Consider the following 24,369-nt stretch of genomic DNA (forward strand, 5'->3'; position numbering starts at 1 on the left):
GCTGAGCTCATGCTGCACTGGGAGCTGACAGCAAAGGAGCCTTCCTCCAGCCATGCCGAGGTCCCTCTTCAGCTCCTAAGTCCAGCAGCCTCCCCTCACCTTCCCAACATAGGGTTCGTGCCTTCCCCAAGCCTCGGTCCTCCATCACACTTGGCGTGGTGCCTCTCTAGCCTGTTCACTGTTGACTTAGCTGCTTCCTCGGTCCCTCCTGTGCCTCCTGTGCCCTGGCACTACCCCGCCCCCAGTCAACTCTGCCTGCTTTATTTAGAACTTTACCCTTTATCACTTACGGACATGCTAAATGTATTTGTAGAATATGTGCATGAATGGATGAAGCAAACTCCACCGAGCATTTTTTGTAAGAAGGCAATATAATTTGAATTTATGGGACACTACATAAATCAAGTGCATAGCATCCGTGAAAGGACAATTTATTCATTAATTCCTTCCCATTTCTTTCCCACAAAGACACTTTGGCCGACAGATCAAAATACCAACCACGCTCGCTTCCTTGCACTGGCCTTTAAAATGCTCCATGACCTTGTGTGCTTGGAAATCAGCAGCTGAATGTGGTGGCCCAGGAAGATGAGGACAACAAAATCAGGCACCACTTAGATGTCAGAGAAATTGTTTAATATTTTAAAGGCTTGCTTATTTGGAAGGGAGAGAGAGAGAGAGAGAGAGAGAGAGAGAGAGAGAGAGAGAGAGATATCTCCCATCTACTAGCTTACACCCACAATGAGTGCAATGGCCAGTCCTGGGCCAGAGTGAAGCCAGGAGTGGGGAGTTTCTGCAGGTCTCCCACATGGGTACAGGGGCACACATATTCAGGTCCTTTTCTGCTTCTTTGCCAGGCCATTGGGAAGGAGCTGGATTGTGGGGCAGCAGGTGGAAAACACGCTGGTGCCTGCCTGGGATGCCAGACTGCGCACGTCAGCTTTGCCTGCCTGGGATGCCAGACTGCACACGTCAGCTTTGCCTGCTGCACCACAGCACCAGCCCTAGCAGTTGTCTTTAAACACAGGAAGGTGAGACTGTCCATTACTAGCTCATTACTAGCTCAGGTGCCAAGCAAGCACAGGACTCAGTCCTGTCGAGTCACCTCTTCACAGTGCCTCTTCTCGTGTTAACACGCCGAGAACGGAGGACCCCTTAGCAAGGACGATGGCGTAGGTGCTGACTGAGGGACTCGTCATTGCCCGATTCCGTGCAGGAGCATCCAGCTGCCAGGCTGCCCCATCCTGACCGTGTAAGCCAGTGAAGTGTGACCCTTCCCTTGTCACCGGGCTCTCTAATTTTCCTGCAAACATTAGGAGCGCACAGTGCTCCCAGACTGGACAGCGAAAACGTGTTGAATTAAGCTTACATTGGAAAAGGCAGTTCAGTGCATTTTAAACTCTCTGAATGCTAACAGGTCATCAAGGAATCTTAGGGAGGAGTTAAAACTAGACTCGGTAAGGAAGTCACTGACAGCTGCCCTTCTCCACACCTGTGGGAGGTGGTCCCTTGTCACAAAGCCAGGGTGGAGGACAGACGGATCCAGCTTTGCCAAGCAGCTGGCAAGCCACGGCCTGGCATTTCTAACAGATCAACTTCCCAGTTCAAAGGCCATTCCTTGGGACACAAACCAATTTCATCTTTTCTTCTAACCCTGTGAGGGACCACAGGAGGAAGGGAAGGTTCTAGAACAATCCTCACGAACGGAAATGGACAAGAAAGAGAGAGGCTACAAGAACTGCAGACGAGTGAATCTGAAACAGGCACCAAGCAGGGTGGCAGATGTAAGGAGTAGTTAGTGAGGGGCTGGCAAGCCTCCACAGGTGGCCAGGCCACACCACCCAGCACAGCTTTGACCTGCTGACTCTTCTGTGCAGCAGCACCAAGGAACGCATTAGGAGCTGTGTCCCTGCATCCAGCAAGCTGGCTTGCCCGCCCATCACCTGCAGCAGGATGTGCCTCCTGTCTGCGTATTTCTCATCATGTCCGAGCGCACACAGGAGAGTGTTCTCCAGCAGAGAAGACGTCGCCAAGAGGCTGGACAGTTCCCTAGCGGGAGCGTTGGAGAGGGAACTGTGTGATACACAGGAGTCAAGATTGCTTCAGGACACAAGTCCCACTGATCTTGCCACGGAAGTGGCAATGCCTGCACTCCCGGAAGGGGCGGTGGGGCGCCCCATAGGAAGTTGCCATGGTTCCCAGGAGCAGTGACAGAAGCCGGCTGGCCTCGCTGCAGTAGCTCCCACATCTGCCTCCTGCTCCCCTGGCAGCCCGGCCCCTCAGCCTTCCTTCTGGAAGAGCTTGTTCCTAGGGCAGCAGCAGGAACTGAACCCTCACCGCAATTCGCTCTCTGCACATTCCTGCCCGCATGAACCCGAGTCTTCCCATCTGTAAAATGGCCGTGAACCTCTAATAGTCTCGTCGCGCTGCTTGCATAGTAACGAGCATGTGCAGTGAGCTGGGCGACACTGTGGGCACTGGGGCACCATGAAGGGCGCTTCCCCTCTATTGTAAACCTTTCTTGGCATTGCTCTGCAATGTGGTAGCCACAAAAGACTTCCGTGAGTCAAGGTTGGCTGCCTCCAGGGAATCACAGGGCTCAGCCCTTCACTCTCCCCAGCTACCTAGACATCAGGCTCTGCCACGCCCCGGAGGGGACCCTGCTACCTGCCACAGTGCTGTGGGATTCCTAACACCTTTCCACAAAATAGGACAGCGAGCCAGAGACTCACACAAAATTCCCAATGTGAAGGAGATATTTATTGGGAGAACTCTGAGGTCTTTGCGAGCATGCTTTGCAAAATCCCTTCTTTTTTAAAGTCATCCTGCCACTTTTTCCAGTCCCGAAGGAATGACGGCCCCCATTTCCATCTAAGAGTGTCCAGAAAAACACACCCTAGCTGATTCGAGTCTGACAGCTTGAGGACAGCATGTCCTGCGCCAAGTCGCTCCGCTCTGTCGTGACCACATTCTGTAGGTGGCATTTTGAGAATTCCCACCCGAGGGCCATCGTCATGGCGTTTTATGACACGGTTGCCCTCTTGGCATGAGCAGGAGCCTTCCTCCTGTTGCTAGCTCTGCTGCTCGCAATGCCGCGATTAAGGAAGCTTAGTGGCAGCTGTCTCGGGCTTCCCGTCTGCCTGCACTGCCGGCTCACGCACTTTGTTCCGACACGCAAGGCTCGCCGTGGCCTGGGGATTAGCACTGAGCTCTGATAACACATTTCGAGCCGAGAGGTAGACAAGACCCAGAATAGCAACGCAGACGATCACGGCCAGCAAGCCACAGAAAATGAGACTGATTCTGCGGAAGATTGCCCATTCTTTAGCAAAATATGATTAGAGACGTACTTTGGACTTGAGCCCACAATAGCCAAATTATCCTAGCCCATGTTTGCTAAATTCTCTGTGATGGGAAGGTCACAGGTTATAAATAAATACATTTTGATGCTTTGAATGCCGGTTGGAGCCCAATCTTATTTTATATTATCTTATATTTTATTTTATTTTTGTTTTTAACAAAGCTTATTTGCTTGAAAGGTGGAGTTAGACAGACAGAAGCAGAGACAGAGAAAGCGATCTTTCTTACTGGTTCATACCTCAAATGTTACCAGCAGACAGGGCTGGGGCGGCCCAAAGCCACGAGCCAGGAGTTTCTGCTGGGTCTTGCACGTGGGTGCAGGGGCCCAAGCACTTGAGCCATCCTCTGCTGCTTTTCACAGATCATCAGCAGGGAGCTGGATGGGAAATGGACCAGCCTGGACTTGAACTCATATGGGACACTGACATCACAAATGGTGGTTCCACCTGCTATACCAGTGTCAGGCTTTAATCTTCAACTGGTCACCAACCAGAACTCCTACCAGGGCCCAACAACTGGCCACCCCCTGTCCATGACGCTGGCCTCCACTGCGCGCTGCAGCATCAGGCGCAGCCCCTGGTGGTAGCAGTCATTTGTCGTCTGCTACACATGTTGACCCAGTGGGTAGCAGTGAGTAGACCCCTTTTGTGTGGGAACTGCACTTTTCTTTATTAGAAAGTTTTAATATTTGCTTTCTAAATAAAATAAAGAAGTCCTATTTTCTGCAGCCAGCAGCCTGGGTGACCACGCTGGCCCCTTGATTTCCTGACGGTAACATCTCCGAGCAGCCTCCAGTCCCTCCTGCCAGCTCCTGCTTATCCTTGGGCACCTGCCCTCCCCGCAGCCCAGGGAATCTGAGACTGCCGACGCCTTTCTTGTCCTCAGCAGTCATAGTGATGCCACTACCTGACAGTGATGGGACTGGGAAGCCTGTGGGACACAACCCAAGTGCCTGTGACTGTCACCTGTTCAGGGCCAAGGGATGGCTTGATGGTTGGAGGCCAGCATGAAACAGATGCCATAATTCTTCAGTTGTTGCTGGTGACCATGGAGGACCATGTGGAGGAGCAGAGCAGCCAAGAGCAGTGACAACAAGACTGGATACCCCTGAGGCTGTGCCCCATGGGCACGCTCCTGTGGGAGCTGGGAGGCTGGCTCACGGGTAAGCACCATGGAAACAGGGTGCTGGGTGTCCATGTGGTGACCCACTGGCACCTGGTCAAGCCCAGGACCCCCAGGATTGGTGCTGCCGGAGACAGCAGCAAGAGAGGATGCAGGTAAGAGGGCAGGGCCGAGGGCACCAGCAGGAGGCTGCCAGGAAGGCCAGGCTCGACCAGCAAGGGTGGCTCCAGGAGAGACAGTTTCTGGATTTACATGTGAGAGCTCACCAAAGCAAGCAGAAACGGAAGTTAAGGAGGAGTTTAATGGTCACTTAGGCTCACACTGAAAAGATGGCCGGCACAAGCTGAGCCGAACACAGCTTCTGCTTTCTCTGATTTGTCCGTCTTAGAAGATGACCAAGCATCATCCCCAAGCAAGGAAGAGCAGTCTGTAGAAGTGCTTGCTGTCAGGGGCTCTCCTGAACTCTGCACAAATCTCTATGTTGACATTTCTAGTACTCTCCTCGTCTGCCAAGGAAACAGCACTGTGGTGTGTCAACTTCTAGATTGGAAACAACAATTTAGGTCCCCAATGTGAAAGCCACCACCTTGTGAAAAAAGATCTTCTAATACACTCATTTCCAAATAGTTTGAAGTCACTGACTTCTCTTCAGGGAGCAGCTGTGACTCACAGTGTGTGAGGCGCTTCACGTCCTGCTACGACCCAGGACGGCTGCAACTCACTGAGCGTGCAGTCACCAATGGCAAAGGAAAGGAGAAAAAGCTCGCATGGACTCCCACGGGCTGGGCTGCTCCACTACCACACGTGTCTCTGCAAGTCAAGAGTTCTCAGGACCCGTGTCCTGGTACCACCGGGGAAGCCACTGCCTGCCAAGCTGGAAGCCAGTGTTGGGGTACCTGACATGTCCCAGCTGTTCCACTTCCCATTCAGCTCCTAACGAACACACCTGGTAAAAGCTGGAGTGTGGCCCTTGTGTTGGGCCTCAGCACCCATATAGGAGACCTGGAAGATGCTCCTGGCTGCAGGCTCCAGCATGGCTCAGGGCCTGGCCACTGGTCAATGTCAAGAACACTGTCTTACATGTCTGCATTGTGGCCTCTGTGGGTGGTTGGAGCTCCAGGCATAGAACCAGCAGAAGATGATGAAGGTGACCCAGGGATGTGAGGGTCACGAGGGCAGGCGTGGGATGGACAGCTGCACAGACATCCTGAGCTGGGGACACTCTGGGACTCTGGACAGACAGAAGCGCTTGTCTGACCTTCAGGGTCAAGAGGGAGAGCTTGTTCCGGCTGGGTTCTCCAACCTAAGGTTTCCAGACCCGACCGAGGGACAAGGGAGACCCTGCCTTGGTCTACCTGACTTCCTGGGGGGATGTCCTTGGTGGGGAACATGGCGGGAGATCCAGTTCCACTCTTTCCTCCCTGACTTCCCTGTTTTAGGTCCTCCCTTTCCCAGGAGGTCATACAAGACAAGACAAGAAGCAAGACAGCCCCTACCTGGGGCCATGGTGCTCATGCCTCCTTCCACGGGAAGCCAGCTCTCCTCAGGCTCCCCTCTGAGGAGGCACTCCCTGGCAGCTGGCACCAGGGCTCTCTGCAACGCCCCTCACAGTGGGCAGCTGCCTGTGCTGTGGAATCCTGGGTTTCTCTTCTATTTCCCCCAGTTCATTCACTTACTTTGAAAGTCAGAGTTAGAGAGAGAGAGAGAGAGAGATCATCTATCCACTGATTCACTCCCCATCAGGATCTTCCATATGGGCGGCAGGGCTATAAGCACTCGGGCCATTTTCTGCTCCCTCTCCCAGGTCTTTAACAGGGAGCTGGACTGGAAGGATCCAGTGGAGCAGAAGGGACTCGAACTGGTGCTGTGATGGGATGCCAACTGTCACAAGGCCATGGCTTTACTTGGTATGCTGCAATGCTGGCCCCTGTCGGTCATTTCTGACTGGTTGACCTGCCACCTCCTGAGTGAACAGGAGGCCTGGCCAGGCACACAGTAGGGCTTGGAGGCTGCCGAGTGTGTCTTGTGTCTCTGAGGTGCCTACAATGGGTGACTTCCTGAGGGTCTGCTCACACACGCCCGGGGCTGGGGGAGCCGCCTGCCATAGCCATCCCACGTGTGGTTTCTGCTGTGCACCTTTCCAAGCGGCAAGCCCGACCGCCGCCACCCCCGCCTCATTACCAGTCACCTCCAAGAGGGTGGCTCATTAGGGAGCATCAAAGGCCCCAGCGTTGCTGGAAAGGAGCGGCAGTGGCTTTGTGCGTGATAAATAATTCATTCTCCGATGACTTTCCTGTTTCAATAAGACTCACTTTTTTTTATGCTCCTTGTTCCCTCGGATTCATGTTCTCCAAAGACCCTTTGGCATACTGAGCCAATCCCAGACGACACTCCCGTCTCCACAGAGGTGGGCAGAGTATGGCCTCTTAGTGGCAGCCTGAGGTCACGTGGCAAGGTCGTCTGCCCTCATCTTTCTGTGCAATGGGGGCAAGAATAGGTCCATTTCACTGCTCATTGTGCTGAAGAGTGGCTTGATGGGTGGCGAGGCAGGCATTGGCCAATGTGTGCAAAGGGCCAGGGCGGAGGTTTGCAAAGAGAATGGGACTCTAAAAGCAAGCCTTGCAGTGTACCTGCATCTGGGCATCAAGCCTCACCTCTCTCCGCCCCCTGGGGGCTGGGCCGGCCTTCTCTGAGGCTTAGCTTCTCCCGAGGACCACCTGGTCCTCCCTTCCTGCACCCAGGGCTTTCAGGTGCAGCAGGCTGTGCCCAGGACGTCCTGGGGGAAATGTCCCAGAAGACGAGGGAGGGGAGGAGAAGCAGTGGGCCATGTCCACACCCGCGAAAAGCCCCAGCCTGATCACAGACGGGGTGCTCGGGTCTTCCCTGAGATGCCCGCCTGGTCTTTCCAGCATGTTCTTTTTCTTCAGCTTGGTTACCACACCTTGCCGTCTCTCGCCTGCAACGCTCACCTTGAGTGCAGACCAGGGCCTTGAGCTGGCCACAGGGTGATGGGGAGGACACACCTGCCAGGAAGGGGCAACCCTGGTGCCGGCTGGGGCTGCGATGGCGTCGCAGGAAACGCACAGGGCTGGGACTCTAGGTGGACCAAGATTTTTCTCGGGCTGTCGCAGTGCCTTAATTTGCACTTGGTTGAGAAAGTATAAAAACGAAAGTGGTGATGTGCTCCACAGTGTGACTGAATTCTCAAAATGTCTTAAGAAAACAACAGAGGCATCTGCATATTAATGAACACGCTGACACGCAAGTCAGGCAGCCGGAGCCAGGAGGCTCCTTTTATGCCAAAAGCAAAGGAGACTTGCAGGACAGCAAGCCTCATCCTGTGACTTGGGTCTTCGCCGCCACCTGTCCTGGTGCATTTATTCCAACCGAGCAAACTCATACCTGTGGGGAGCTGGCTGACCCCATGGCACCCTCTTGCCCCAACCCAGTCGATTCCCAAGGCACCAACACTGTTCCTTCACAGCTGCTCACTGCGCACCCCTGGGGGTCAGCCCTGGCTGTTCGCCCAGTGCTCACAGGAAGGAAGCGTGGCTCCAGGGTGATCTCACAGACAAGGCCGACATGCGCAGGCCCCGAGTCCTCCAGGTGCTGACGGGGCACAGGCTGTGCCCAAGAAGGAGGCTCTTGCCACCAAGGGGAGAAGCGTGCCACGGTCGAACGCGTACATGGCGCAGGCACTGCATCGTAAGGCCCAGCACAGTCAAGCCGCGTGCTTCTAAAGATACCAGTGTGGTCTGCCGGCCTTCCAGAAGTGGGATCTTGGCATCAAAGCACAGACCCGGAAGACTGAAGATTTAGTCTGCTAAATGACTGCCCTCTTGGGGACGGCATCCTGGCTCAGTGTTTCAGCTTATCCCTGTGACATGGTACCCCATGTTGGAGTGCAGGTTCAAGTCCCAGGTGCTCTCCTTCAGGCCCGGTTCCCTGGCAGTGTCCCCAGGAAGGCAGCAGAGGATGGCGAAACACAAGGACTCCTGCCATCCAGTGGGAGGCAGGATGGGAACTCCTGGCTTCCGGCTGCAGCTCGGCCCGGCCCTGGCACTGTGGCCATTTGGGGAGTGATTCACCAGGTGGAAGATTTCTATTCTTTTGTGCCAGCTATCTAGCTAAATGCATAAAGAAACCTTTCGAAAATGGATTACTTTCTTACCCCAAGAGTCACAGAGCTTCAGGCCTCAGTGTTGAGCCAGGCAAGGGAAGAGCCCCCCAAGCTGAGCTGCTGTTGAAGGCGGTGACCACTAGGGCCACAACTGAGCTGTGCTGACAGAGGAAGCACTGAACGCGGGACGTGGCACGCAGGCATCTGCTGGCGGTCGGCTGCCTCCACTCTGAAGAGGGCTCAGCTATTGGGGGGCCAGTTTCGGGGAGTTCAGGAATGAGCTGAATAGCCACGTGAAGCAGTGTACCCTCGGGCACTGTGGCAGGCTGCTGCCGGGGCCGGGTCCCAGATGCTGCAGCTCATCCAGCAGAGGCCCCCTGAGCTCAGAGAGGCCGGGGTGTCACCGGACACGTAGGGGCTGGTCGGTGAGGCACCTACCTGGCCATGAGCGTCAAGCAAGGATGCGGGTCAGGGGTGCTGAGGGTGGGCATACAAGCACGGGCATCATGCCAGGGGTGCAGAGAAACCGCAAACTCATCTGGTGTCATTCTGCAAGAAAGACACCACCTCATGTCTCAGGTTGTGTGGCTAGGCCCTGTGCTGTACCAGGGACCTTCAGGATTGAGTGCGGCCAATCTGAGCGTCGAAACCCTCCCTGCAGTCCCATCCCAAGGCTAACACCAAAACACCAAAGCGTGTAAATGTGCTCATGTGTGGAGGCAACAGCACTGGGCAGGACCCCGTGTGGAGAAGACAGCACTGGGCAGGACCCCATGTGGAGGTGACAGTACTGGGCAGGACCCGGTGGGAGGTGACTGTACTGGGCAGGACCCCGTGTGGAGGTGACTGTATTGGGCAGGACCCCGTGTGGAGGTGACTGTATTGGGCAGGACCCCGTGTGGAGGTGACTGTACTGGGCAGGACCCTGTGTGGAGGAGACAGCTCTGGGCAGGACCCCGTGTGGAGGTGACAGCTCTGGGCAGGACCCCGTGTGGAGGTGACAGCTCTGGTTTACCTCCCCAGGGTGGGCCCTGTGGGTGCATCTTGCAGCTGTAGGAAGAGATGGTGGCCACACATAGACACCGAGCTGCACACGCCCCATCACTTGGGGTCTGCCCTCCCTCAGCGGCTGGCAAGCTGCCATCACCGGTCCAGACCACCAGCTCGAATCCACCTCTTGCCTTTCAGATGGCCACAGGCCGTTCACAGTAGTGACAACAAATGTGTAACGCACCTTACGGGGGGTGCCTGTGATGTCACCTGCCCCTGGGGCCCACAGCAGCTCTCCCCACAGCAATGTCAGTCATAGCCGAGGCTCACGTGTCCAACTTGGGAAGCTGCTGAGCTCAAAACCTCGCAGGGAAGGCATATGATACGCTTACATCGCCCACAGGCTCAACAAGCACCACCAATCAGCTGCCCCTGCCACCAAATAGCTGGTACCGAACAGGAGTGACAACCTGTACTCTCTGCCTGACTGCACAGCACACGTCAGCACCGCCTGGGACCGCAGCTGCCATCACACGGCATCTGCTACCATGAGCGCTGCCTGAGCCCAAGCACTTGCTTGAGTCTAAATTCAGAGCCAGGCCCAGGAAGGTGCTGAGTGGACCTGAAAAGCTGGGAACCTCCTCAGAAGCCTGCACCATCATAAAGAGGGTCCCGTCAGGGTAGAAACGCAGTCCCAGCTCCTGCAGCCAGGGCGCGTGCAGCCACGGGCATTCGCTGACTAGCCAAGCACTAATGCACATTTGATGACACTTCTCAGAATTTTCTCCCTAGGGATAAAAGCGTGTTTACCCATGATTCAGTGAGGTATGCTTTCCTAAACAGAAGAAAAATAATGGACTGGAACTCACAGAAATGCATGACTAGGTTAAGACAGTAGGGATGCTTTCAAGGCCAGAACCCGGGGCTACGAGCAGCCGCTGGTGAAGGAGCTTTGCAAGGGCCTGCCGAGCTGCACGAGGGGCAGGAGCCTTCTTGGCACACGGAGCAGTGAGGCCCCGAGCTTTGCCCCGCACCCATCCCACATGCCCACTGTCTCAGAATGCCAAATTGCATTTGCCTTCAGTCCCATTTTTCGAGGCCACGGCTCTGCTGATTGGAGCGCATGCTCTGTGAACGCGTGCACGAGGCAGAGTCTGTGACGAGTGGAAAGCTTTGGTGTCACAAGGAGAAGACCTTCTAGAGAGCCACTGCGACCCAGGTGAAGGCAACACCACTCAGGTGCGCGCACGAGGCTGAGTGCTTTTCAGCCCCGTCAAATATGTATAACTGAGCAATAAGCTGCTTCCCCAGTGGGAAAAGCAACAGGGTGAAGAAGAAATGTGTAAGAAATAAAAACAATGTAAGAAAGGCAAATTAAGGTAACTCTAAAACTCAATATTTTTTGCTTCATAAATTGTGTCACTTTTGAATGTTAATATTCGGTATTAGTGAACTCAGGGAGGGGTGTCACTGCACACAGCAGGTGGGATTGCAAGCTGAGTAAACTTTGCAAATGGGAGGACACAGTTCAGCCCGCGTCCCTCAACCCAGGGCCGCAAATGTACTTCAGAAGTTTACATCAAGGAGCCAATCATGCGTGCGGGCAGAGATCTCCACTACGGTGTAAGCCGGAGGACATTTTAGGGGAGAAAGTGTCAAACATCGAGGGTTTCTTTGATGGAATCACAGGGGTGTACAGAGAAGTTTCCAGCAGGGCCTAAAACCAAGAGTCAGTCTCGACACTTGTCTTTCACATCAAAAGGTCGCACACCCTCCCCCAAGACACGCTTGCAGTTAGCTTCATCATCTCCGCCAAGACGCGCTCACAGTCCAGCTCACCTCTGCCAAGACGCTCTCACAGTCCAGCTCACTTCCGCCAAGACACGCTCACACTCCAGCTCACCTCCGCCAAGACGCTCTCACAGTCCAGCTCACCTCTGCCAAGACACGCTCACACTCCAGTTCACCTCCGCCAAGACGAGCTTACACTCCAGCTCACCTCCGCTAAGACGGGCTCCAGTCAACATGACATGCAGCTTGCGATCTTGTTCTGGGCAGAACATTCCCAGGGGTTTCAGGTGGCAAAGCCACATTTAATGAAATCACTGGGACTGCAGTGTGCTGGCCTGGGGAGTAGGGCTCCCGTCCACAGCAGGCTTGGGGCAAACCGGGGTCGGGTCCATTCCCGCATGTCCCAGAACACATGGACAGAGGCCCCGGCCCAAGGTTAGGGGTTGGAAGAACCTGAGACAGGAGGGCCCGCACTTGGCGCTCTCCTCCTCAGCTTGAAACAAAGCAGCAGCAGTCAACACGAGCTCCACCTCTCATTCCATTTCTTCTGGCTTCTCTTGAGAAGCCAGTCACCGCAGAAACATCAGGTGCCCCTGCTGGGCGTGTTAGCGTGGCAGTCACACCTGTGCTGCTGGGACGGGCAGGGTCTGCTGGGCCCCGGAGCCCTGCATGTGGGGCTGCTCTGCGTGCTGACATCCCTGACCGGTGTCCGTGGCATGAATATTTCCCATACCACACGCGGATTCACACACCAGCAGATGCACATCGAACGCCTGGAATTTGACTTGTCTTCTATATGGCACTGCTAAACCACCAACAGTACCTCCACCACATTCAGGAAAACACACCTTTTGGACCTGGTGACCGACAGCTAACTTCAAGCTCTCATCTCTCAGCTGCTTCCCCACCCCAAGCTGGCAGCCAGCGGCGGGGGGCTCCCTTACCATGGCCAGGGGGACGACCCCGCTCAGCTCCCGTGGGCTCACGTAGATCTTGGACACCCCCAGATCTGAAGTGACCTCCCCGGGGTACTCCACCTGCCACGTGACGAACTGCGTGGTCGGGGGGTCGCTGGGCACCTCGATCTCAATGTCGATCTGCATGACCTCGTAGGTGGGGCCGTCCGCACTGGGGAGGAAGCAGAGAACAGCAGTGAGGCCTGCACGCAGCCCCACACCTGCACGCGTGTCCGCGTGCTCTGACACCCCTGTGTTTCAGACACAACTGCTGGGCTCAGAGGCTGTCGCTCGAGGCCCAGCCCCCTCCTTCAAAGGGCGGCTCTGGTCCCAGGGGCAGATGTTTGGGGAGAAAGTGGTTTTCAAACACTCTCCTCTGCCACTGCGCCCTGGGAGGGCTCCTTGCTTCCTTGCAGTGCTGTGCAAGCCGTTCCTGGGCCATTCCAAAGCTGCATTCAGTCCAAGAAGGGGACCTGACTTTTAGGCAGATGGGGCATCACTGTCCAATGTGCTGCAGGAACTAAGCAGGTGTAACACTGAGCAAACCGCGCCCACAATCAGAATCGCCATATGCTACCTGGAGCTCGCGTGGGCTCACTGGGACGAGCCTTACGGCGTGCATCTGGAAGTAAGCAGTCTGATCATGTGGAACTATCTCAGCAGGTGCTGTGGTTGTGGGGTCCAGCAGAGCTCCACACTGCACTCACACTCACACTGCACTCACACTCACACTGCACTCACACTCACACTGCACTCACACTCACACTGCACTCACACTCACTCTGCACTCACACTCACACTGCACTCACACTGCACTCCACATTGCACTCACACTGCACTCACACTCACACTGCACTCTGCACTCACACTGCACTCACACTCCACACTGCACTCACACTCCACACTGCACTCACATTCACACTCCACGCTGCACTCTGGCTGACATGTACTTAAAGGCTACTGCCGTGGATGTGGGTTGAGCTTCGGTGGGGGTCTACAGGGGCAGGCGGGGGGAGCCAGGGGAACATGTGTGGAATTCAGAAGAGGATGAGAGGAAGGGAGGAGGAAGGTGACACGCCTGCCCAGAGAAAGCCCTGCCTGCAGACATGATCTCCAGCCCAGGCAACACCTCCCATGTGCAGCCACAACAGACTCCAGGGAATGGCAGACCGGGAACAACGGACGGAGCAATGAGGACACCTGCTTGTTCAATCCGCACGATGCGCTTGGCACATGACAGATGTTGAACTCTGAGCAACATCAGCCATGAGAATTGCAAATCAGCCTCTGGGCCACCAGGCAGTGCCCTCCTCTGCCTCCCTCCTCTTCAAGGGTGCGTGTAGATTCAACCACAGTTTATCCTTTAAAAAACAAAAAAATACTTATTTACCTGTTAGAATTACAGAGAGAAAGGAAGAGAGAAATCTTTCATCTTCCGGTTCATTCCACCACATGACTGTTAGGCTGTGGCTAGGCTAGTCTGAAGCCAGAAGCCAGGATTTTCTTCCAGGTCTCCCACATGGATGCAAGGGTTCACACACCAGCACCATTTTTTCTCTGCTTTTTACCTGCTTTCCTAGCTGGTCAAAGCTGCGCTCATACGCAATGTGGAGGTTGTGGGCAACGGCGCACCTGCTAGGCCACGGTGCTGGCCTCCACAGGTGCAACCAGGTGTTGCGGGATACCTACGCACAGCCAAGTGGTGCTTGCCATGAAGCCGACGCACGCACCCATCACTCGCTGCTGCCCATTGCTCTGTTTTTCTGGCAGGAGTAGCTACAGCCTACTCGCTTAGCAGTAACTGTGACTTGAGTGAAATGCCACTACTGCGTTCCGTGAGGAGGCCTGCACGCCTGCCACTCTGCCCACTCACTCAGCTCTTCTCTGTTGCAAATGGGCTGCTCTGCACCCTGGCCTGCTTCCCTCACCACTCCTGGGAGCCACCCTCGGGCCTCTCCTGCTGTGCCTGGTGTGACTGTTAACCCTGCTCTGTGGCAGTGAGTAAGCTTCCACAGGCTGCCCTGCTTGTCTTTGCACAGAAGCCACGTGCAGCTGTCTGCCTGAAGCCTCAAGCTGGCACCTTCTTCCCAAGCCGGGGAAGCAATACCCAGATGCTGTCACACACACATGGCTTCACAAGAAGGCTGGCATGGTTCACCCATTGGCAAAATGGGGCAGGCTCTCATGGCTGTATTGTATTCTCCATCCCAAGGAGGAGTCACGGGTCAGAACTCGGTCACAGCTGGCTATCTGCTCAACCTCCCCAGGTTCTCCCCAGCGCTATCTGCTCAACCCCCCAGGTTCTCCCCAGCGCTATCTGCTCAACCTCCCCAGGTTCTCCCCAGCGCTATCTGCTCCCCTCACCTCACTCTTTCTATATTCTGATGTGTTTTCTTCTTCAAAGCTAAACTTTCATTCCTTTCCTCCCCGATCTCTTTCCTGGTCGAGCTGTAAGGCAGCCAGATCTCTTCTGACGACTGCACCCTTGGTGTGGTGGTGCGCACTTTCAAGCTGCAAACCTCAAAGCTGTGTCCAAGCAGGCATGGCTCTGCTCTGTCTTGAAAGCGTCCTTTTTCGGCCTGGGGCTCTTGGTAATCTTGCTGTGAACTAAATCTGTGGCCATGTCCTTCGTTCCTTGGAGCAGCTGCTCACATGTGGCCTTGTGGCAAACTGGTGGCAACTTGGATTTCAGTGCCTTTTGTAGCTGGCTCCCAAGAGCCTCCAGACCACGTGCACGCTTGGCAACGCTGACCACTCTGCTTGGTCAGGCCTGTCCTGGTCAGAGGGTACTCTCCGTGGAGCACTGTTCCTGGCATCCTCCAGCAGGGCACAAGCACTGTAGGTGCAGCAGTTTATGCATCAAGTCCGGCTGGAGCAGGGGTTGCCAACATGGCCCTGCCTTGGCACTGCCTTTGGAACCTCACAGAGCAGCAGCCACCGAGCCCCGTCTGGCAGATTTCCAAGTGCACGGTCTGCTGGGACTCTCCCAACACACACTGTGGTTTGACCCTGGAACGCTGTCCTGCTCAGTGTCCCCAGTGGCCGCCCACGCGGGGGACTTGCTTTCACAGGCACCTCAGGGACCTGCTGACGCCCTCTTGTGGGACTGGAGCCCTCTCTTCCCCGGCTGGTCCTTTCTAGAGACAGAAACGATAGCTCCTCGATCCAGATAGTTTCTCTCATTTCTCTAGAATCTTCTCACGTGAGCCTCCTTGTGCCCCCAGAGGCTCTTTCACCATCCGACTCCAGCCTCACCCTGTACCCACAGCGAGGGGCAGCTCGCGCTGCGTCCACTGGCACTGCTCCCTTCCCTGCCCGATCGGTTAGTCCACGGAGAATCTCTTAGATATTTTCTGGAATTCGCATTACTTGGTGGTGGCGGATCTGGGTGATGGGCACAGATTGAGTGATCAGGTTAGGACGGATCTGAGCACAGGAGGGAGCTGGCCCGCTCTCTCCACATTCCAGTGGCTCTCCACAAGGGATGATGGTTCTGCGGTGTCCCTGTGGGCTGCAACACCAAGAAAGACCCAAGGGAAGACACAGGAACATGGGCGGACCAGGCTGGAGGCTCAGCAGAAACAGGTGCATGGAAGGAGCCCAGCTGAGCCAGCCCCAATGGCAGGGAGGCTACAGGGATGCACCTGCTGGCCTGCGCCGCCCCATGGGAAGATGCTGCTGTAACACACGCACAGGCGCATCAGTGCAGACTCCCTTGACTTCAGCTCCTTCTGACAGGCTTGCCACCTCTTCTCACCCAGTGCTTCTCTCCTACTGGCTGCCGTCCACCAGTCACCTACTGAGACGCCCAGGGTTGCGCAGGCCAGGCAGGGTCACTGCTGTGCCCGACTGTCCAACCTCCCGCAAGGGAGGGCAGGTGGGCTGCTGCTGGGGACAGGGAGAGCCCTTGCAGCCGGCTAAGAGCTACATCTCAGGCCACCAACACTAAGCCAGCCTCCTCCAATGCCCTCTCGCCTCTCGGCCCCTGCTGCCAATGGTGCTGGCGACTGTGATGTCTGTCCAATGCAGCAACATGCAGAAACCGCACTCGCAATCACACAGGGACATGGGACGCCTAGAAGATGTCGCAGTTAATAACATCAGTGCAGCGAAATCTCAAGGAAAGCCGCTGGTGCTACTTGAGTCACACCTGAGCTGACTGACAAACAAGAATGTGACAGTCAAGACACTGTCTGTTACTGTCTAGAAAGAAGAACATCAACAAGTACGGTAACAAGTCAGGCCCCTCCAAGCAGGCGCTGTGAAGGACGCGAGCTCGGGAGAAGACTCGGGGAGAAGCTGACGGAGATGGAACCCCGCTCCAAGGGGAGGGTCCTCTCCCAGCCCGTGCGGGACGACAGGCCACGACGTTCACCACCTCTGCACACATCACACGGAAGAGCCACACCTGCTGGGCTGCCAGCTTCATTTGTAAGAGTGCCCGCTGAGCCCTGCCCTTCCTGTCACTGGCCCGGTTCACCCCGTCTGCTGCCGACGCTGACCAAATCACCTGGAAGTCCACGCTGTGCTCAGCAGCAGCTTCCCGCGTTTCACGGGGAAGGAGCTCCGGGGCTGCCGAGGCCAGCGATGGAAGAGCAGGGGCTCAGAAAGGAAGGCTTCATTAAAGTCGGAGATCCTCCAGCCATCTTTCACTGGAAATGGGCTCTGACATTAGCTGGGATTGCGGCTAGCGACAAACAGCGAGACACAGCTGAGCCCCCTGCACTTGACAGCATTTGCTTAGGCACATACACTGGGGCATGGAGAAACTACTTACTTCCATTTCTTCTTGCTGGGAGATTTTTTTTTTTTCCTGTATAGCTGCAGCTGAGGACCTGGTTGAGGACCGGGAGTCTGAGTCTGTAACCCCCTTTCTCAAGGCTCAGAAGAAGAGGTGCAGGCCAGAGACCCCTCCGCACCCTGACTCCCTCTGCCTTCTGCCTGGAACTGACAGGTGAACATGGCCACATTTGCCCCTGGGCTGGGCTTGCAACTACTTTCCATTAAAAACATTTCCTCAGTTGTACCAGGCAGCTCAGCACTTCTTACACCACCCCCTCCTCCACTCCAATTTCCTTTGGGCAAAAAAACACACAGAGGGCATTTTCTACACTGCACATCAGCCCAGTCAGAAGGCGACCTGCGGAGCGAAGGGTCTGCTGTTTGCTCCCATGAGAGCAGCGCAGCATCATCCGAGCTCGCCCACTACGGTAGCCCGGCGATTACGAGCAGGAAGCCACAGCTGCAGCCGCAGATAACAGGCCCGGCGGCTGGCCATCCGCTGCAGGCTGAGATCCGGGCAGCGGGAGGGGGACCGCTGGTCGGCTGCGATCTCCTTAGCACACAGCGGAACTGATCCAGCAGGGAGGACCATACACAGTGGCTCGGGGATGCAGCCAGCACTGTCAGCTGACGGTGATAAACGTAGCTAAGTGTGCTAATGATCTTCTCAACTCCTACCTGCTGGGATAAGTTGAAGTACAGAGAGCCTCGGAGGTTTTCTTCTTTGGTGATATAAATAGTTCACCTCTGTACCTGCTGGCTTTTGCATGGCAGGGGAGTGAGTCTGCCTGCTTGGGCTTAGCTGCGAGGCTTTGTAGTGCAAGAGACAGGGGACATCCCAATCGATGCATGATTGTGCTGCAGCTAACGGCCTGAGGTTGAAGAATTAATTTGCTGCTTGAGGTTAATAGAATGTCAATTAATTTCTTGGTGTAAATGTCAATACATTCAGTTAAGCCTTGTGATTTAAATATAATTAAGGGTAAACTTTAAGTCAGTGTTGCCTCTTTGGTTCTGGGTGTGGATGGTGATTTACAAAAATCTCACAAAGCTACAAGGAAAGGGAATTTGCCGGAACAGTTGCTTTTATCACACGAGCAGCAAGGACTGTCTGTTGTCATTTGCTGTTGCTGTACCTCGGCGTCAGACACGCCTCTGTTAACCTTGTCGGTTCCTGTCACTCATCGGGAATTGCTACAGAGCGGAAGGTCGTCCGCTCCTCGTGAACACTGGGTGAGATGCAGCACAAGGGCTGAGACAACGCTTCTGAGAGCGGACTTGCTCTCAATTGCACCCAGAATAGAATCCCGATTGTGGCATTGGTTATGTAAGCGCTTAAGCCTCCGGCTCTTGGGCTGTATGCTGCAGCCGTCTCTCCGGGTGACAGCCAGGCCTCTGAGAGAGGTGCTTGGACACTCTGCACCCTGGGGCTGCTCCCTCGGGCCCCAAGGCCTGTCTTTAAATTGTACAGCTCATGGCCTGTGTGCGTGTAGGGACGACACCATGAGGTCCTCCCTGACCAGATTCAGGAAGCTTGCGGAGGGCAAGGGCGAGCAGTGTGATCTGCAGCTGAACCCGTGGGGCCAAGAAGACAGCAATGGTGACTGCCAAGCGAGTCAGTATTCTCACTTCCAGCAGCAATGCCTCTGAGCTCTGGGGGCTCAGGCCCGCAGCATGCTGTGGCTTACAGAGGACCCACAGCCGGGATCAGCACGCACCAGGGTAGGCTGGAGCGTTCCCTGTGAGGTGTGCACAGTGCGCACTGCCCGGGCAGTCACTTAGTTCTCATCCACTACACACCATGTTGTCCACATGCCACTGTCCACTATTCAGCAACCGTGCATCTGAAGTTTAGCCTAGGTCAGCACTGCTCCGTGCTGGTGGCTGGGAGCAAACTGCAAGCTTCGGAGCTGGCATGAGACCCGAAGCCCTCCTGCTGTCCTGCATTTGTGTTCATGGAGCCTTCTCTCTCGGGAGCGTCCTTCCCTGCACTCCAATCCAGGTGACTTGAGCATGCGGCCAATCCCACAGTGACCTTTCCACTTGTGAGACACCCAGGCCAGCCAAAAGACTGGTGGAGGCAGGACAGGCTCCAGACCCCGCTGGGGTACACTGCTCCACCCTGGCTGCTGCAGGAGCAAGAGCAACTCATTCTCCTCAAGGCCCAAGGAGTAAGCTGCCTGGGACCCCATAGGCTGCCGTCTGTTCACGATGCTCGCAGGAAGCTGGGGCTGGCCAGCAGGGACCAGGATGCAGCTGGGTCCTCTGTCTCTCTCTCTCTCTCTGACCACCAGGGACCAGCCGGGTCCTCTCTCGCACTCTCTCTCTCTTTCTCTCTGACTTATTTTGAAATAGTTACACAGAGATGAGACAGGTAGAGATCTTCCATCCACTGAGATCTGAGACTGGGGGCGGGGGGGCTGACGTGGGCATCTTCCCAGCATGCAAATGGCACCCAGCACTGCGTGCTCACGCAGCAAAGAGTGATGCCTTCTGTCGTACTGACTCCAGTCCTGTGAGATGGGAGCCCTCTCTGCTTTCATTTACTCTCAGCCACCTCGCAAAGACCCTGACCGCAAGTCCAGCCACACAAGGAGCAGGACTTTGGCCCACAACTTGGTAGGAACAATCCAGGGCACAGCAGATGCCTTGGGCAGAAGTGAGCTCAGGGGTGAGAGGTGGGGGGCAGAGTTGCCGGGAACAGGTGGTGTGAGGGTCCATGGAACAAGCCTCCTTCCAAACCCTACAGGTACTCCAGGCCCCCATGACAGGGTGCAGGCACATCACCTACACACACCCCTTCCTCAACTCTGCACCCCCAGTGGATGTGAAGAGCTGAGCCCCACCTGGGGAGCAAGCAGCCTCAGGAAGTGCCTGGGAAGGATTAGGACCAACACAGCCTTAGTCCTCACTGGCCAAGCCCGCAGATGCAGAGGCTAAAACCACGTAAGGGTGTGGAGGACGAACGGCCAGGGGATGCAGTGGGTGCAGAAGGAAACGTGCCGTGGCTCACAGGCTCCCGCCTGCGTGCCATCCTCCTCCCCGAGGTCTTCTGACCACTGCTCCAGGCAATCGCCATGACAGTCAGCTGGGAATCTGACCCTCAGGTCGCTGCATCTAATGCGCCCAATTACGGCAGTGAGCGACAGGCGTGTGCTTTTCCCGGGGATCTGGCCACATGAGTCAGCCCTTCTACTCCTGTTTATTCCAGATCTGAATCGAGCTGGAACTCTGCTGTCAGCTACACAGACGCGCGCGCACACATAAATTACAAGCTTGGCAGTTTGTACTGGGCACAAATACAAAGCTGGGAGTGGTCAAATGCTACTGCTTCCAGCTTGCAGCAACCCTGGAAGCATTAGGAATGAATGAGAGATGAATGCATGAATGAGTTGGTGGGACAGATGTCTCCTGTTGAAGAGCAGGAAATGGCCCTTCCGAGTGCTGAGATGCCTCTGTGAGGCTGGCGTGGCCCCGTGTGCCTGCCTGGCTGCAGCGCCCCCACCCTACCGGGTCCCACCTTGCAGTGCCCGCCCTGCCCTGCCCCACCTTGCAGGGCCCCCACTCTGCTGTGCCCACCTTGCAGTGCCCCCACTCTGCTGTGCCCACCTTGCAGTGCCCCGCCCTGCAGCAACCCACCCCAGCACAGCTGAGTCCACAGAAGACACAAGTTGGAAAAGGAAGCTTTAGGGGAGCTGGCAGGACATGGGGCCTATGGGTGAGTTCAGGGGTCAGGCGAGGCCCTGCGCCCGCAGCCACAATCCCATCTCAGGTTGGTTAGGAGGGTGTGGCGAGTTACACACAGCCCAAGTCCTGGACATCACAAACTCACTTGTCGGACGTGAAGGCCAAATCCCTTCCTGAGGCCCAGTGACTGCATGTCTAGTGAGGACACAGCTGCCGGCTCACAGGGCAGAGACCGCAGGCAGCTCCCTGGGGCCCACAAGACCCCAAAGTCCCCGCCTCCTAATGCCACTTACTTGGCAGTTAGTTGTCAGGAATTCTGGGTGTCCACAGTCCCTGCCTAGGCACACTGCCCACCTGCCCACCTGCAGGCAGCAAACACATACTGCCCATTAGGGCTCTTCTGTCTTCCTTAAGAATCGTATGGCTCCTTGGAAAGAGACCCTAACCCTTGCACTCGGGACACTGGCTGCCCATCCTGTCCCTGTGAGTGTGTGAGCTTGCCTGTCCCCTGGCAGTGGAGCCGGGTGGACGCGACCTCCCACGTGCTTGTCATCAGGTACTCTTCCGGAAACCGCCCACCGACATCACCTGCCTGGACCTTGCTCCCCGTGGGGCTGGTGATGACTCGGAGGGCAAGCCATTTCTGAAACTCTGGTCTCCCGAACAGAGAAAGAACATTTGGGAAAAAGGATCCGAACCACTCAGAGAGCAACTGTCACACTGAGGAAGTTAAGGAGCCAGTCTGGCTTGCGTTGGTTCTGATGGGGCCTGCGGCAAAAACCTCAGGTAAGTGTATCTGGGACAGATCTCTCGTCGAGTACAAATCACATCATTTATTTTCCAACTGGTAGCCAGCTAGCAGGGTGTTCTCACAGCTATGGCATTTAGAGCTAATGGAATATGCTAATGAGGCTACAATGAATAAACTATCCTGGAAAGAGGACATAAACATGTGGTTAGTGTCTAACTATCTCTAGGAATCACTCAGCAGATAAACACAGAATCCAAAAAATTCATTCTTATTTCCTACAGGAAGTGATTTTAAAATTATTAGCAAGGTCTCCACTTTCTTTTGACAACTAAACGTTTCTCAGTATGACATACACGGAGAGCCCTGTGGTTTCCTCTGCAGTTAAAAGCTACAGCAGACGAGGCAGCTGCTCGGTGCTGCAACGAGGCTGTGGTGGGATGCCCACTTCCCACACCACAGTGCTGCCTGAGTCCCGTGCTCCACGGGGGACCCAGCTCCTGCCGAAGGGCACCCTGGTGGGCAGCAGGGGTGGCTCAAGCAGCTGGATCCTTGCTGTCCGCACGGGGGCCTGGGCTGAGTTTTCATTCCTAGGTTTGGCCTGGTCCCGTCCTGGTCACTACATTGCCTTTGGGGAGTGAAGCAGCAATGGGGAAGCCATGTCTTTTTCTACCTTTCAAGTAAATCAATGAAAATGAATAAACTAACAGTCAAGGCCTAACCACCCTCTCTGATACAAACAGAGAGGAAATATGGGGTGACACATTTTGGCAGGTGGTAGTAGCTTTCTCAACCCTTGTGGGAACGCAGACTGCACGGATACGGGTTAGCCACGCTGCACCTGCCAGTGACAACCAAGCAAATGAGCAGCGGACATGTGCAGCTCTGTGGGTCCTGCCTCTGCTCACACACCTGAGCCAACTGCAGCTGTGCCACCCACGGCACTCTGGCTTGGGACCTCCTTCCTGTTGCCATGGACCAACACCTCCACAGCATCTATTGTGAGTGCTTGGGGAGAAGAGGTGTGTAAGGAAAAGAGTACTGTGAGGTCAGTGCGGCTCGGTGACAAACGTGCATCTCCGGCCTCTGTATGAACAGGAGTGCAGTGTGAACAGGAGTGAGTGTGAAGAGGTGCGCAGTGTGAACAGGAGTGTGAACAGGAGTGAGTGTGAACAGTAGTGCAGTGTGAACAGGAGTGAGTGTGAACAGTAGTGCAGTGTGAACAGGAGTGAGAACAGGAGCGCAGTGTAAACAGGAGTGAGTGTGAGCAGGAGTGAGTGTGAACAGGAGTGTGAACAGGAGCGCAGTGTAAACAGGAGTGAGTGTGAGCAGGAGTGAGTGTGAACAGGAGTGTGAACAGGAGCGCAGTGTGAACAGGAGTGAGTGTGAGCAGGAGTGAGTGTGAACAGGAGTGTGAACTGGAGCGCAGTGTGAACAGGAGTGAGTGTGAGCAGGAGTGAGCGTGAACAGGAATGTGAACAGGAGCGCAGTGTGAACAGGAGTGCACCCACAGGTTTCTGTTGCTGGTGCAGGCTTTGTGGAAGCCCATCAGGGACACATGAAGAACTTGAATTCAGTGGCTGATTCAAACAGCAAACCCTTCCACTCCTGTCTGGCCATTAGACAAAGGGACAAGCTGGCTTTCAAGGCTCTCAGGAACACACCATCTTCTAGATTGTAGTTGGTTTCATCAAGATCAGAACATCTCATCATAGCTTTCTGAGCAGTCCATTAGGTTGATAAGAGGCGGCCCATTTCCAACTGCGACCATCGCACACAGAGACTGCATTCCCAGGCGACAGTCATGCCAAGACACTGGCTCCACAAAGACAGCCATGGTGAGCTGCCCATCACACCAGGAGGAGGGGCTAGACCGAGATGGGAGAGGCCTGTCTCTCTCCCTCAGCAGGTGTCCTGGGAGGGGCTCTCTGTGAAGTGGGATCCCACTTTGGTGCTAGTCTGGTCATTAGAGCAGACACAGCACAAAGCTCTGGGTTTTGTTTGTAAGTGACAAGCTGGGGAGAAGATGTGCACGGACCCCAGACCCTTCTGAAACACAGAAGCCCTGGTTTCCCGCTTTCCCTCTGTCTCAGGCAGGGTTGTCCTTAACCTGTGTCTTCCCTGTTCCCGCTGGCTGCAGAGGGCAGAGCCTCCTCCCTGTCCTTGGGCACTGATGTCCTGTGGCAGCATCCCAAGAGCTAAGACGCAGATGCGGAACTGAGTTTCCTGTTCCCAGAAATAATCGCCAGAGAAATGACCAGCTGGAGGCCAGTGTCCCCGCAGTGTCGGAGCTGGGAGTGCAGCAGGCCACCCACCCTGCCCTGCAGATGTGAGCTGCCAGCCCCAGTCTGCACCCACAACAGCCTCCCTGCCCATGTGACCCAGTTTCAGGCCTAAATTTGCATGTGTGGATCCGATTGGAGAAACCTGAATCACACCCAGAAGCCTGTGCTGCATGGGACCCTGGGAAATGTAGTCACCAGCTACGTAGTGCAAGGAGTGGGCAGCTTTCAGGCACGGTGGCCCTGGGTCAGACCCTGCAGCAGTCCCCTGGGATCCACAGCTTCACGGATCCCACACACTGTGCTGGAGACTCAGTGAGCTCAGGACGACACTGCCCGGCGCCTGCAGCCCACACCCACGCGCAGGGAGGAGCCGCAGCAAAGGGCTGCACGGAGCACGCTTGAAAGGCGCTTTAATTACCAAGACCTTGCGCGTAGGAAACGAGAACACAGCGTTCAGCTGCCAAGTCGACGGCGCAACGTGTAAAAGAGCTTACTGAGACTTGGAGAGTGAATGGAACAAAACGAGTGGAA

The 24,369-nt window shown here is 55.5% G+C and overlaps 1 protein-coding gene across 1 annotated transcript in view; it reads right to left on the reverse strand.

Moving 5' to 3' along the window:
- TMEM132D (transmembrane protein 132D) overlaps positions 1 to 24,369 on the reverse strand; it is a 259,981-nt gene that overhangs the window by 68,858 nt on the left and 166,754 nt on the right. The window contains exon 4 of the mRNA XM_040986864.1: positions 12,325 to 12,508. Coding sequence (XP_040842798.1) covers positions 12,325 to 12,508 — 184 coding nt within the window. The remainder of the gene's footprint in view (positions 1 to 12,324; positions 12,509 to 24,369) is intronic.

Source organism: Ochotona curzoniae, unplaced genomic scaffold (genome assembly GCF_017591425.1).
Source record: "Ochotona curzoniae isolate NIBS_2020 unplaced genomic scaffold, NIBS_Ocur_1.0 contig_46, whole genome shotgun sequence".
Lineage (NCBI taxonomy): Eukaryota > Metazoa > Chordata > Mammalia > Lagomorpha > Ochotonidae > Ochotona > Ochotona curzoniae.